General features: G+C 33.0%; 3 protein-coding genes across 3 annotated transcripts; 1 reads left to right on the plus strand and 2 right to left on the minus strand.

Annotated features, from left to right (window-relative positions):
• LOC133184278 (RNA-binding protein RO60-like) lies at window positions 1–2,596 on the minus strand. The gene is made up of 2 exons (XM_061319259.1): window positions 2,264–2,596; window positions 1–1,704 (listed from the first exon to the last, which is right to left on the minus strand). Exons 1-2 carry the CDS (start codon window positions 2,509–2,511, stop codon window positions 231–233), a joined length of 1,722 nt encoding a protein of 573 aa, XP_061175243.1. The 5' UTR covers window positions 2,512–2,596; the 3' UTR covers window positions 1–230.
• Window positions 2,597–3,769: 1,173 nt separating this feature from the next.
• Window positions 3,770–10,479, minus strand: LOC133184658 (uncharacterized). The gene is made up of 11 exons (XM_061319745.1): window positions 10,380–10,479; window positions 10,069–10,193; window positions 9,575–9,655; window positions 9,331–9,460; window positions 9,134–9,197; window positions 7,585–7,668; window positions 6,397–6,545; window positions 5,942–6,091; window positions 5,809–5,848; window positions 5,024–5,211; window positions 3,770–4,418 (listed from the first exon to the last, which is right to left on the minus strand). The coding sequence occupies exons 2-11, from the start codon at window positions 10,187–10,189 to the stop codon at window positions 4,382–4,384; spliced, it is 1,044 nt and encodes a 347-aa protein (XP_061175729.1). The 5' UTR covers window positions 10,190–10,193; window positions 10,380–10,479; the 3' UTR covers window positions 3,770–4,381.
• A 264-nt stretch (window positions 10,480–10,743) lies between these two features.
• Window positions 10,744–13,075, plus strand: LOC133184279 (uncharacterized). Its single transcript, XM_061319261.1, has 2 exons — window positions 10,744–11,416; window positions 12,313–13,075. The coding sequence occupies exons 1-2, from the start codon at window positions 10,770–10,772 to the stop codon at window positions 12,794–12,796; spliced, it is 1,131 nt and encodes a 376-aa protein (XP_061175245.1). The 5' UTR covers window positions 10,744–10,769; the 3' UTR covers window positions 12,797–13,075.
• Window positions 13,076–14,750: the final 1,675 nt, after the last annotated feature.

Here is a 14,750-nt window from a genome sequence, read left to right on the forward strand (position 1 = left end):
TTAAAAATGTTTTAGTTTTCTTAATTGAACATTATCAATACATTATATAAACTACTACAAATGGAAATGTTATAAGGTTAGCCAAATGTATACACTCGTTAGTAGCATTATACAAAAGTTAAACATTGTTCCATACTGTATAACACTTCAAGCTATGTTCAAAACATAATGAAATCTCTTTGCACAACAGAAGATTCATCTGTGTATTGGAATTCTTTGTGATAAAATATTTAAATGGTCCCAGTAACAAATTGGTGGATGGCGCCTGGGGCACCAGAATCAAATCCGACAATATCCATCATGCATGGATCTTCAGGATCAGCAATAGTAAACCCATTACTGGCCATACCACACACAATCAGACGGGCATCCTTCACCCCAGAAATATGGCGGTAGTTCTTCAGTGCTTGTGATGGATGTACAGAGCCATAGTTGGTTTCCGAGTCTGTATACACCACAAAGACGTCATATAACTTCTTATTTTGGATGGCATCAACAATTGGAGCTGAGCAGTCTGTAGCGGCAAATCGCAGCCTGGAGCATTTCTCCAACACTGCAGTGATGTTATCCTGTGGTGAAATTGCTAATTTGGTTAAAGAATTCAAGCCACCAGCAAATGCAACCACATCATAATTCTGTTCCGTTCGAACAGTTACCATCATCATGGCTGCTGCAGCATCTCTTGCTGTTATGATTGGAGTACCCATAACTGGAACATTCATGGAACCACTCACATCCACTGCTAATAGGTACCGCTTTCCTGTTGGCTTGACATGTTTGAAGGAGAGATAGAAAGCTTCTTGCAATGCATCTACAACTCTCCGATTTACTTGCCATTCAAGCTTCCCCAGCTCACCTTTCCCTTTGGAGTATGCTTTTATGGCGACTAAGAGAGTAAATGGATGGATCCTGCCTGCTTTTAGCAACTGCTCATTCTTCAGTTTTTCAGTAGTGATTTGTTCCCCAAAGCTGTCAGATTCCAAGAGACCAAGACTGGACATTTTCCCAAGGTTTCGAATCATGGCTGTCATTGGCATGTGCCTCATCAAGGCCCCCCAGACTTCCTTAGATTTCAACAGCCCTGTTGGCACATGTTCTCGTGCCAAGTGATGCTCCAAAATCATGCGTTTCATCTGTTCTTCATTGGTACATTTCTGCGCATCTTCGAACACTTTTAGAAGATCAATGACTTTCTTCAACTCAGACTGTTCAAATCCCTCATCTCTCATTGCCCAGCTCATTTTCCACTGGTTCTCAGTGGCAGCCTTCCCTCGACAAATGTAGCTGACCAAATACCCCAGTGCATCATAGGTGGTCTTAATGTGACAAAGTCGGAACACATCCTGATGGCTGAACCCAAACCTGGCCTTGTACTTGGTCACATGATGGGCTAGCATCAGAATTCCCTCTTTCTTCTTATTGTAGTTTTGGTACCAAGTGGACACCCCCTTTCGATGAGCTCTTCCCCATCCCTTCCCATAAGGATTCATTTCTTGGCAATACTTAACAAACTGGAACAGGTGTGTTGGAATTCGACAGACATCTGACAGAATCTTGTAGCCAGCTTCTTTAGTTGTGGGGTCATTGGAACGACAGCTCAAAGCCAAAGCAAACATGATTGGATTTGCTTTGCATGCTTTGTTCTCCACACTGAATTCTCTAATTGTCTCCACAACTTTCAATCCATCACCATTGTTGATCATCCTAAATAAAAATCAAACAATATAAAAATTTACTTAAATTGACGTCAGTAAATTAATCAAACAGATCTGCTGTAAATTGTTCACAATTTTATGTTTGAATATTCCCGATCAGCTGCATGTTTCGTAAAAGATGTTCATATTAAACGATACAGCAAAGTACACGGAAGGAGGCTATATTTATACATAGCCTATTTCCTCAGATGTTTCTAATACCATTTCTAAGACTTTTCCTTGTATTTAAGAATGTACAGGTCAGCAAATAGTGCTTCACTGATTTGTATTCAGTTTATTACTTAGCTTTATACTCATACATATACACTCTTTTTATGAGCATTGTCGAAGTATATTAGGAAAGATAGGAAATATACAGATATACAGGATATCTCATTTTCTATGATGATCAACTCATAAACTAAAAAGTCTTAACTTCTGATTAGTTCAACTAATAAATGCTCTATGAATTAAAGTCAAAGATTACAAGCAAGCTCCTATATTGAACAAATTTTACTGTATCATGTCAATTGATGCAGGTTGACTATATTTTATAAATGGGTCCATACCTGACAATGCATCCAGCGTTTTCCCTGGTCAAATCTCGTTCACCAGTGTAGTAGGTACCCCCATCCGTCCCAATACACAGGAACCGACGAAGTCGGGTTTCGTAGTCAGTCTTGAAAACATAACCCTCCGTGCTATTCAATGTCTGATATGGAGCCAACCTCTCTGAGACAGGAACTTCAGCGCCCTGTTGAATAGAAAGCCCTGTCCACTCATCCTCTTCAATCTCCATTGTTTCATCATCACTCATATTTGCGGACCCAGGACTGAGAGAGGGTCAAACCTCAATCTTTCAGTCCCTAGTCAAAAATGAAGATCTTCTTCGTGAAGTGAAACTGGAAATACCCTAACCTATTTTTAGCCATGCCACAGGGAACTATGGAACGTCGTGCGAACTTGTAGAATTTTATTATTATTTTGTTACAGAGAAGGTCTTATACGGAAATTCCTGCTGCTGCTGTGTCTTTTTTCCTTTAACCCATATACATGTATATATTTCCAATTATTTACCATCTTTTATTGTATTTCTTTGTGTGTGAGTAAGGAGGGGGGGGGGGGGTGTCAACTTTCCTAATGGTTGATTTCAAAGCAAAATTCTCCCTAACAATTATTTACTATATTTTAGTCATGAATGTATGATTTTTATTTTACAGTTATATTTACAAATTATAATATAATTGAAGAAGAACATATCAACTTTCAATTTTGTTTATGAAAACTACAGGCTTCCATATTTGATAAAAATTCCCATTGACTAAAATATTTATCATAATGCTCTAAAATTAATGACATGTAATGTGTAATACAGGAAGAAAAGCTATTTACAACTTTATAATGTACATTGAATTTATACGTTCAACTTGGATTCTTTATGTCGATCACTTGTAGTAGCTAAATTATTTTTTTTTTCTATGTCTTTTTCCATCCAGGCAATTCTTATTTCATCAAACAATTTCACATATGTAATCAATGTTAAAATCTATCAGCTATAGGTAAATTAGGCCATTAAGTATGTATTAACATACCTGGCAAAACTCTAAAGTGTAAAGGGGGAAAAGTATTACATTAAGATTATACACTTTTTTGCATTTAAAACTTTTTTTTTTAAATAAAAGATTCAGCAAAAATAGCACTTAAATGAAAAAAAAAATTACCTAAGTAAAAATTAAAACACCTGTTTAATCTAATTGTTTTCATTGCCACCCTTGGCTAGGTGAGAAATCCTGTCTCATTAAATCTCATATTTTATTTATTGTTTCTTACTGGCAAAAAGGCCTTATCACTCCGGCCTTACTTTTATTAAAAAATGTCATATATCTAGAAATGATTGTATTACATAATTATTGTATGCTACAAATAATTGTATGATTTATGCATATCTTCACATTCTAGGATATTGTTTAAATGTATGAACAATTGATGATTCTTGTATGTTGTGCCTTTGCCAATAATTGTTATTGTGTTTGCGCCAATAAATATTGTATTGTCTATTTTTTAAACACAAAACATTAAAATTTACAATTTTATTTAACATTGAATTTATATTCATCACATTAGCATTGAAATACCTTCAGGTCACACAATCAAATATTTAGGATGTCAGTCTTACTCTCCTGCAATTTCTTTAAAATCTTTCAACAGTTCACATAATCCAAGGAATATACTACTAGTATATGGCACAGACGGATAACTATTTAAAATCTTCATTCTTGGAGGACAATGAAATAACAAACTACATTGTAATAAGCTTTCTAAAAACAAACAAACAATTCACATTTAAGATGTAAAAAAGAAAAACAACAAACAAAACACAAATTCATGAATGGTTCAAATAAGTTTGACAATTAATTACACTTTCAAATACTTTAAAATTAGATAAAAAAAATTTAAAGCTGTTGCTCCTATAATAATAAGACAATACTTGTCTTTATTAATTATAATAGTAAAATGAAAATTTGTTCAATCACTGTTAAGGAAATGAAAAAGTTCTAAACTTCTAATCAATAAATTAATCTCAAAGTCAATATGAGGAATACACTGATGGAGTGACATCCCTTGATCTAACACAAAGACTTGATAGTTTAATATTTTAATTAAGTGTCATTAACAAGGTACTAACATCAACTTGGAAGTGGTCTCAGATCTGGCTGTACAAATCTGTAACAGGAAAATAAATAAAACCTATGTTTGAGAAAATGAACACTTACAATGGGTCTATTCAAAAATTTTACTTTTGAAACACTCAAGTTAAAATTACATGTTCTACATTAAGGAAGCTCTAAACACTGATGAAAAATGTTTTTCTGGCTGTAAGAAAATTTGATCATATATAGGTATACATACTGAGTTTATTTAGTTCATTTTCAACATAGGGTACCTGTCATATTTTTCCAGAAAAAAAAGTTCTCAGACAATAGTGAACAGAAATTCCATTCGGAAAATACATGCAAATAAAGTTTTCAATTTATACTAGATCAAGATAAAGTACTTTAATCTATATCAGATTGTGTCATTACATGTACTGTACATTTCCCTTTTCCCCAGTTTACATCAAAGGGCAGATCTCTAACTGCAAAAAACTACCATAGAATTAGGACTCTGTCACCAGTGTTTAGAGCTTCCTTCATTCATGAATCACAAGTCGAAAAATTTGTCAAAGCAAAAGGCAAGGATTATGATAACTTTCCAATATCTTCATAATATCAATTACTATACAAAATCCAATATCATAGATAGAGATCTACATATCAACTGTAACTTACTGGTGTCTGGCAGTGTCTGAGTACAGATGTTTATGGGAGTAGTATTGTGCTATAACGGTCTTGTCAAAGAGGTATGGGTTTCTGTCTACAAACTCCTCAAAAGTGTTAACTCCAGGGGACTGCTTAATGGCATGTGCTACCTCCGCAATGTAGAACATGGTTATAGTTTCATGGTATCCAAACTTTACCTTCAATTTAAATTTGCTATTTTAGTGAAAAATTTAACTAAATAAAGGCACATAGTATAATTTTTTTAAAAAAGTCAATATGACCTGCTTCTTGCGATTCGTATACTTGAACATTTTAAGAATTGCAATTTACTGTGAGTAATATTTTCAAATTATCACATGCATAATGACTTAATTTTTATGGTATTCAATTTATATAATTAGTAACTACATGTATAAGAAAATAATTTAGATACAGAAGATCTTCAGAGGTACATGTATTTGTAAAAACTGGGATTAAACATTTGCAGAAATTTTACATATTTTATATAATTTAAATATAATGCCATCTTTAAAAAATTGTTTGTTTGCCCTCCCCCGACCGATTGGCTAAAATTGGCCTGACCCAAAACTTTTTTTTAACCTCCAGGAAACGATAATTTTTTTCATTTCATTTTGGAATATTTAAATTTTATTTTTATATATTTTGAAAATTCAGCATTGATGTTAAAATTTTCTTGGGAAAGAAAAAATTTCCCATCTACCTACTGACCCAATATTTTTACCCTGAGTCAGGAGAGGACAAACAAACATTATTTTAAAGATGGACTTAAATACCTTTTCTTTGTTTTGTTCATTAAAATGCTGAATACCCTGCCTGGAAAAAAAAAGAAAAAAAATCATATTTCAGAAATTTAAATATGAAGTACAAGACATTTATGTACAAGTTAAGTATTTTAAGTCCACATACCTTATGTGTGGTGTGGCTGCCTCTTTGCCATATTCTGTGATGTAATTCCAGGCCATCCTCAAATGTGCCTCATGAGTCCAATCCTCAAAAGGCAACGTGGCATCCTCAAATGCTTGGATAAATATTTCATCTCCTACAGATCTAAATGATCTACAAGTAACACAAAATGTAATATTGATAGCTAATACACAATTTATGAAAATTTAATAAGACATTAAAAAAAAATAGCAAAATAGATCTCATTCATTTATTAGAAATCTTTCTTAAAAATAGTTCATTCATTTATTAGAAATCTTTCTTAAAAATAGTAAATCATGATTCCTAGCACATGTTACATTTCAAAGAACATACCATAGATACATGTAAATTGTTTGTGTATTGTTACACATGGATAGAAAAACACAATCCTTATGTGCCAACAGAAACAAACCACAAATTCTACTGTGTTTTCTTACCTTATATAGTACAGGAGAGGGTTGTCCTCTGACTCATTAATTTCAGCATTGACCACACCCCCATACCACACATGGTGGTCGCCTACAGTGTGTACTGAATGGGCACGGCACTCCATTACTGCAGCACAGTCAGAAATTATTGGAACACCCTGTATTAAAAATGTCAGATATATACAACAATATTAGAATCAGCCTGTATTTCCTTTTTTTTTTTTTGAAATTTACAATAATCATATCGTAATACATCATTGGAAACCCACGGCCAGTCTCGCATACGCTTATTGACTGGTCAATAAGCGTATGCAAGATTGGCCGTGGGTTTCTGCCAATGACCCAAATATTAAACTAGATGTACCTATAAAATATTTATTTGAATCAAAATCTGACTTACAAGCATAACATGAATGGTTCAATGCAGCTGCAGATCAGTAGCTCACTGGTCTGGCAACCAGAGAGCTACAGTGCCACCCCTTGGAAAAAGTGTGTATTTATTGCGCACAAAAAAGAGCAGTGTTTCTCAATTTATTTCTAAGTATATATAAAAATATTACTAACTGTGTGTTCCTAACATATTCTTTTACTACTTCCACAACAAAACTGTATGTACAAGTCATGTACGAAGCGTGTTGGACCGAATTGTCTTTCCACCCAAGACGGCAGTATAAATATGTGAAATTTTCGATGGTCTCAATTTCAGGCCAGGAGGGCTACCGTACATACTCGCCTATAAGTAAGTTTTTTGGGAGTTAAACTTGGCTCCAGAACTCTTTATCCGACTTATACGCGAGTTATAAAAGAGAATGGTATTTAAACCGGTCAATCCCTCTAACTGAAGCTTAAAAAATAGAACCGACTTACAGGCGGACCGACTTATAGGCGAGTATATATGGTATTTACAATGGTTGGGGGAAATGTTTTATTGTGGAAGTAGTGAAAAAATGTTAGGAACACACGATTTGTAATATTTTGAGATGGTAGTTTAAATATACAGAGAATTTTAAAAAATTGAGAAACAGTGCATTTTTTTGTGCACAGTAAATATACACTTTTTTCAATGGGTGGCACTGTAGCTCTCTGGTTGCCCATCCCAATTTTTCCAGATCAGCGAGCTACAGATCTGCAGCTACTAGGTTCAATGCTAAGAATTTTATTTGTGCAATTGCATACAATTAATTTTTGTGCACTTACTTCATTTGTCTGTGCATGGGGAATTTTCTTGAACTGACATTCTTCTGTTTCCATATGTTTTGCAAATTCTACACCATACTTTACCTGTCAACAAAAAAAAAAAAAAAAAAAAAAAAAAAAAAAAGCAATCATTTACACACAAACAATCTTTTGGTTTTTTTTTTTTTTTACAAATTTTTTAACATTGATTAGTTCATACATACTTTACATGTTTACTTTGGAAGTACTACAATTTTACTCAGAGAGTCATTAATTACCATTATGTATTACAAAGGGATCACATCATTATTTACCTCAGTTATACACTTGTACACTTTTAGTAGGGCTGGGACAACATATCGAAATACTGATTCTGTGTGAGGATATATCAATACACGTGTAAAAGTATTGAAATGGAAAACAAAATTTCAAGACTTATTTTTTTCTTTACTTTACTTGACACTTCGGTTTAAAATAAATATTTTAAATACAAATATTTAACAAAATGATTAACATCACTTTTGTTAAATAATTTTGTTTTGCAACAGATATTCAGCTACTATGAATATTGTAACGAAACCGAGGGTATAAGGTTGTTACTTAATCAGTTAATCGTGGGCCGCTGTTGGTTTCTGGTAACTGGTCAAGGTTGAAATGGTTATCCACAAAGTTTATATACAATCGGAATAATGACCAATTTTTGGTCCACTGAATAATTGGCGAAATGACCAATTTTTAGTTCACTATAATATCTGCACTAGAACCGTGACGAATAACACGTTGTAAAGTTTATGATATTTATTAAGACGATCAAATGGTTCAATTATAAGCACAATGATAAACTTGGTTGGTACAACGTTATTTTGTTAATACAAAGATGACGAACCAATGGTCAATCCAGGACGTTTCTACTCTGAATGACTCTTCACTAATGATTTCGTATACATAGACTTGGTACCGTTTGTACATACCACTGTCTTACACCCGAAGTATACGGAGTCGCAACCCAATGCAGACTGACTTCTAAACACAAAACAGCTGATTTTATAGACAAAAGTTGTTATGATGACGTATAAACGTCAGATACCAATAATGTCACAATCAATATCTAATTTGTAAGTTAGCGGGTTTTGACCACTAAAATTACTTAATAACGTTGTACCTATATAGAACATATACAACATAACGCTTTGTAATTACAATACATAAATCAAATTGATAAAGTTCAAATAATAAATCATTGTTCAATTCTTTCGTTCATTGTTCATTGACAAATATTTTAGTAGTTTATACACATCGGGTTCAGGGTCCGTTTATTCGGAACTTGTCAACAACAGTTAATCCGAATTTCACAGGTAAACTTAGCGGAACGTAACAATATATTAATCTTATTTGAGAAGAAATATAATATGTTTATATTGTTTATTTCAATATAAAATGAACATTTGAAAAAAAAAAAACAGTTAAAAATACTGTGATACATACTGTATCATAGCACAAATATTGTGATACATATCGATACAGAAAAGGTGTATTGTCCCAGTCCTATCTCTTAGTCAGTTTTTCTCACCTGGTTTTGCTTAAGCACATGGATGGCAAATTTTTGAGTTCTTAACAGCAACTCATGCATGTGACTACAATGAAAAGGATTTTTTTTTTAAACTGAGTTAACTGACTATTTACAATTCCTCAAACTGAAGTCCCATCAAAAAGCTTTAGTTTTTCTTTATTAACAAACAGAGCACTGACAGTATGGAATACTGGTACCTTGGATTGTTGATACAGAAGGAGACAATGGGAGGATGGTAGGAGACATTGGTAAATGATGTACAAGTCATTCCTCTCTTTGACCAGCAATCTCTCAATATGTCATACTCTCCTGCAGTCACAACTACCACTGAGCAGAAATGGAGCAAGGAGTTTTTTAATTAATTGATTTGTTCATATTACACTTGCAAGCATTGTTGCCAAGAAATGTACAGATGTTAGTTACATGCACTTATTGACTTACCACACTGAGGGACTTTTCCCATTATCTTTTTGTAGTTTTCTGCTGTGTGGTGATCTTCTAATGAATTAAACTTTGAGGATACTGTAAGCATGAAATATGTAACTTCATATAATTACATAACTGATCTATGATTATGAACATAATGAAAAAAAAAACCAGTTAATGTAGCAATAATACTATAGTTGTATGTTTGTTTTTAATAAGAATCACTTTCATTACAGCAAGTAAGTTTTTTAAGTACATTAAATTGGTATACAGTGCATAGGCTATACTCTTCTGTATAAAATATTATATTAATTTATTATTCATGCTATATAACAGCCAAAACAATTAAGTACATGCACTGATCGATCAACACCCAACTTGTGAAATACTGGTCCCTCAACAGAGAAATCCCTTATAAATATTTCAGCATGAATGATACTATCATTTTTAGGCACCAGATATATTTTTAAACTATATATTATTGATTTTACGAGATTTAAATTTCTTACCTGAGGATACACCTCTGGAACCCCCGCATCTGCAGCACCTTTCAGACCATCCTCTCAATATTCCTTGGTCTGTCAACCCCAAAGTCCTCCCCAGTTTTGACACTAGTCTAAGATGTTTCATTGTTCTTTCAGTAGATAAAAGAAAGTTGTGAAATAGCAGTGTAAAAATCTTTTTGTGAATTTCCTTTACAAACCGAGGAAATCCGGGATGAATATTTTTTGATTATGTGTCAACTTGAATAAAGTCATATGTAATATAAATGTATATAAATTAATACAAAGATTTGCGTGCATTTAAATGATATACTTACAGTAAAGCTGTGTAAAAGAGGCCGGTAAAATATTATTAAAAAATACTTTTACATAATAATAATATTTCTTCCTTCATGGGTACCTCGATCCCGATGAAAATGTAGTAGGCAACAATATTGCTCGCATATTAGGACGCAGAAGAACCAATACAGCATTTCAACTACTTATGTGATAAAATTTTCTAATTATGAGTAATTCTTATTATTTTATTGCCAGAAAGGCGGTGGGTGGTAGGCCTATCATTTTTTCCATTAAGTTTTGAATTACGTCACAATTGATTGACATCATAATAAATTATTGCTTACGTAACAATGGGATGACGTTAACGTCAAAGAAACAAAGAACCACAGCATAATTTTACACAGATGTAACCTATCATATCATTAAACATGCCTACAGCAAGCCAAGCAATGATAGTTATGAGCGGAGAGGGAGAGGATCCAAGAATACCACGAAGGAGATACAACGGAGAGACCGGAGCCTTCTCTGTTGCAAATTACGATATGGAATTGGCTATCCGTTTGAAGAACATTGGATTCTTAAATCAGGGAATTTCTGGTACCGGATTTTCGGACCAAATTCCAGGAAAATATACAAAGATGAAAGGACTCTCCACAAATATGGGTACATATGATCCAGTTAGAAGGGTCTATCGTTGGGAAGTGTCTAATTCACACACAGAAAGACGGCCGCAAATAAGAAGTAGTGACACTAACACAACGGAAAACATTGTATGGTTCCCAAAAAGAGAGCGCGTGGATAAGAGGCATGACTTAACAGGAAATTTATTGCCAAAACTCAGTGGGAAATCAGGTAGCACTCCAAATGTCACGTTAGAGGATTTGGGATTTCGAAGGAGAAAAACTGTAACAAGAACTTCTGCTCATCCTAAGAGTGGAACATCTCTTGCATCACTTGGAACAAAGTTTGTTCTGTCTCCTAACGAACGCCACACAGTGTCCATAGAGAGTGTTTACGAAAAGCCTGAGCAAGAAACACGAGTAGGGGACTCCTTGGAAAACCCAGTGAAAGAGACGTGAGTTATACTTATCAACAAATTACTATACCTCTATATATATGATATACATGTAAGTGACTATGGTATATGATAAACATGTAAGTGAACAATTCGATTGGTATACTCATGCATCACAGATTAAAGGAATTTGCACTACGTTGAGCAGGATGAACATGCATTTTATTTTTGAGAATGTTCTTATCACGTACATTTGCAATAACTCCTGTAGTCTACTTTTTAAAGAAAACTTGATGCAGTGTTACCCCATTACGGATGTCACTTTGAACAAGTCATTATACTTTTTCCAAATACAATTCAATTCCATTCTAATTCTACCCCCTTCTCCTATCACCACCACTACCACAGTGTTTACAAATATAACAGTCAAGCAATCCAAAAAAAAAATCTACAAAAGCAATAAAAGCAATAAAAGCAAAAATATTTTTTAAAAAAATTAGTACCTGTTTCAAAATCTCAAAAGGGTAAAATTTTGGAAAAATAAAAATATATTTAGTACAACAGAGAAGTGTATACATAATAAGTGCAAACTCATTTTCAGTAAAGATACGAAATTTACATATTACATGTATTTACGTTTCTATTTCATTCCTTTGATATTGAATGATCTATTCTGGTATTTTAAAATCAATACAAATACCAAATAAATAATTGTTAACAAAAACATTTTTAAAGTGTTTTCAACATTGAATTAACACAATATTTCATCAATGATCATATATTTTTGAAATCGATCGACTTTATTGTTAAAGGAACAAAAACATCAAAAATGTCAATATTTAAATAATATATGGAAAACTTCCAAAAGGATTTCACAAGTGAAACATCATAATTGCAATTCAGTAGTGTACGTAATTGAAATATAGTGTTCAAGAATCTCCAACTTCTTCTTGCAGACCAAAACCTCAAAAGCTTTCATTACTGGAAGATGTAAAAAGGACGGTGAATTACGACAGCCGAGTCCAACCGGCGATGTACATGCGCAAAAACCGCCCACCACCGAATCCGTTCGCAGTCTGTCTTAGCTTCCGGGAAAACGATGATTACACCCACACCGATGTCAGAGACATCCTGGAATCGCAGCTTGGTCTCAAAGTCCGCTCTGTTCAGTATGATCCTTTGTCGATCCGCTCATCGGATCCGGATGTGGGAACAAGGTGGATCGTTACGTACGCTACTCCGGCGGAATGTGAGTTCGTGGTCAGCAAAGGTGTAGAAGTGAATGGGGATAAAATAGCTATAAAGCTGCTAGACGACGTTATTAATTGTGAATGTGAGGCATACGCATTGTACAGAGAGGATGAGAGACAGAAAAGGATTGACGAGGGGAACCGAATGATTCGAAAAGAGAGAAAAAGGAAGAGGAGACCAAAAGATTGAAAATTACATGAATTCCATTCACAGATGTTTCATTTTAAGAAAAGAAACAGGTTCATGTAGCACATATATTTAAATCTTTCAGTAAGTGATCATAAGCTCGTGAACAAAGATTGTGTGGACGTCTGAGTGCTTAAATATTTACTAGAAAATTTTTAAGTTTGTCTTTTCTGAGAGTTAACATAAGAGCGTATAGATGTTTAAAATGTAACTTTAATGTTCTATAATTCATAATGGCGAAAACATGTTTGTTTTTTTAATTCACTGAAATGTTAACATAAATAAATGATGGCAAAGTTTTCAAAAATAAAAAAAATAGAATAACTTCATTATTTTTATCATTAATATTAAATTACTCGTATTTTAAGAATAAATGTATTTATTAATATGAATAAATAATATATATAAATAAATACATTAAAATATATATTTTATTACGCCTTTTTTCGCCTTAATACACCGTTTGGAAGGGCGTTATTACGCCGTTTATTTTTTTTTTCACCCATAGATTGTTTTGAACATATTTTATTGATAATCAAAAGGATCAGAAACAAGTTGTATCAACTTACTAGTTCCTCTCCTTAATATAACACATAATAATTGTTATTCAAAAAGACCCATAGATTGATCCTAATAGGCTTTCGTATGATATGGCCCTTGACTAAATGGACTTCAAATATTTCTCGGAAAAAATATATTGTGTCATAAAAGGGTATTTTTTAAGGTATAGTGGGTCTTTGCTCCATGTTTTTGTTAACAGAAGAATGTAGATTTTTACACATACTTTAAGTATAATCTCTCAAAAATAAAAAAGGAAGAAAGAAAAAAAGGACTGAAGACCCACTCATATGGAAAGATTGTTTTAGTATCAAGAATTGATCATTTTGGCTCTTTTTAGTACATGTATGCTGTTTCATCGACGAATAATTTCAATATTTGTGAGACTGGTGCAATTTGTGGACATGCTGCATAAGTAAGTAAGTAAATGGTTTATTATGGTGACATGTGTTATGTACAATTACAACAGCAAATATACAAATAACAGGAATTTGAACACCCGGTCCATCGGGAATATATGTCACTTTTAACAATATAACATTCAATAAGAATACAGTGACATTACGCATTGTGTTCATTATATATAATAGAATGTCTGTAAGTATATGCTGAGTATATGAATTTTCCGGTTTGTCTTGGGAAATCTACTTAAAGAAATTTGGTTTTGTCTAAATCTGACATATTGAGATCTATTGATGTATAATCATTAATGTGTACGTCATTGTAGAATGAAATGTCAAAGAAAATGTTATAATTGAGATGTTATTTTCACTTTCTTATTTGTCGCACAACAGACTTATGTAGTGCCCATTTTGTTCTCCTTGTTAGCCCATCTTCTTTAAAATCCATTTTCATGCCATAATTATGTAATTGACAAATGCTGGCAGTTCATACTTAGTTCAAAAATAGCTTTTAATAAAATATTCCGTTTTGTTCATGGACAATTTTACCGGGATTAGCGTATTTATAGAGGTACATGGACCTTATTTATGTTGACAACTTAATTATTTTAATTATATAAATAATTATTTGATGACCTGCAACTTATTTATGCTAACATGTAGCTTATTTATGTTGACAAGCGAGATAAATATGTTGACAGGCAACTTACTTACGTTAACATGCAACTTATTCATGTTAACATGAGAGATAAATAAGTGGGTGTGCAACTTATTTATATATAAACATAAATAAGTTGTATGTTAACAAAATACATGTACTTTGAATGACCACATGAATAAGTTGCATGTCAACATAAGTTAGTTGCATTTCAACGTAGATAAGTTGCATGTTGACATAAATTATTTGCATGTGAACATAAATGAGTTACATGTCAAAATATTTAAATTATTTATCTTATATATCAACATAAATAATTACGTTGCATGCAGACATGAAT

The sequence above is a fragment of the Saccostrea echinata genome, unplaced genomic scaffold (genome assembly GCF_033153115.1).
Source record: "Saccostrea echinata isolate AGI-Se365-2 ecotype Australia unplaced genomic scaffold, CSIRO_AGI_Sech_v1 ptg000010l, whole genome shotgun sequence".
Taxonomy (NCBI): Eukaryota; Metazoa; Mollusca; class Bivalvia; order Ostreida; family Ostreidae; genus Saccostrea; species Saccostrea echinata.

Coding starts and splice junctions, on each gene's coding strand:
- LOC133184278 (XM_061319259.1), bottom strand. CDS start 2,511: ATGAGTGATGATGAAACAATGGAGATTGAAGAGGATGAGTGGACAGGG. Junction 1,705..2,263: donor AACGCTGGATGCATTGTCAG/GTATGGACCCAT, acceptor ATTTTTATTTAG/GATGATCAACAATGGTGATG.
- LOC133184658 (XM_061319745.1), bottom strand. CDS start 10,189: ATGAAACATCTTAGACTAGTGTCAAAACTGGGGAGGACTTTGGGGTTG. Junction 5,212..5,808: donor ATGAACAAAACAAAGAAAAG/GTATTTAAGTCC, acceptor TTTAAATTGAAG/GTAAAGTTTGGATACCATGA. Junction 4,419..5,023: donor TCAGACACTGCCAGACACCA/GTAAGTTACAGT, acceptor TTCCTGTTACAG/ATTTGTACAGCCAGATCTGA.
- LOC133184279 (XM_061319261.1), top strand. CDS start 10,770: ATGCCTACAGCAAGCCAAGCAATGATAGTTATGAGCGGAGAGGGAGAG. Junction 11,417..12,312: donor GAAAACCCAGTGAAAGAGAC/GTGAGTTATACT, acceptor TTCTTCTTGCAG/ACCAAAACCTCAAAAGCTTT.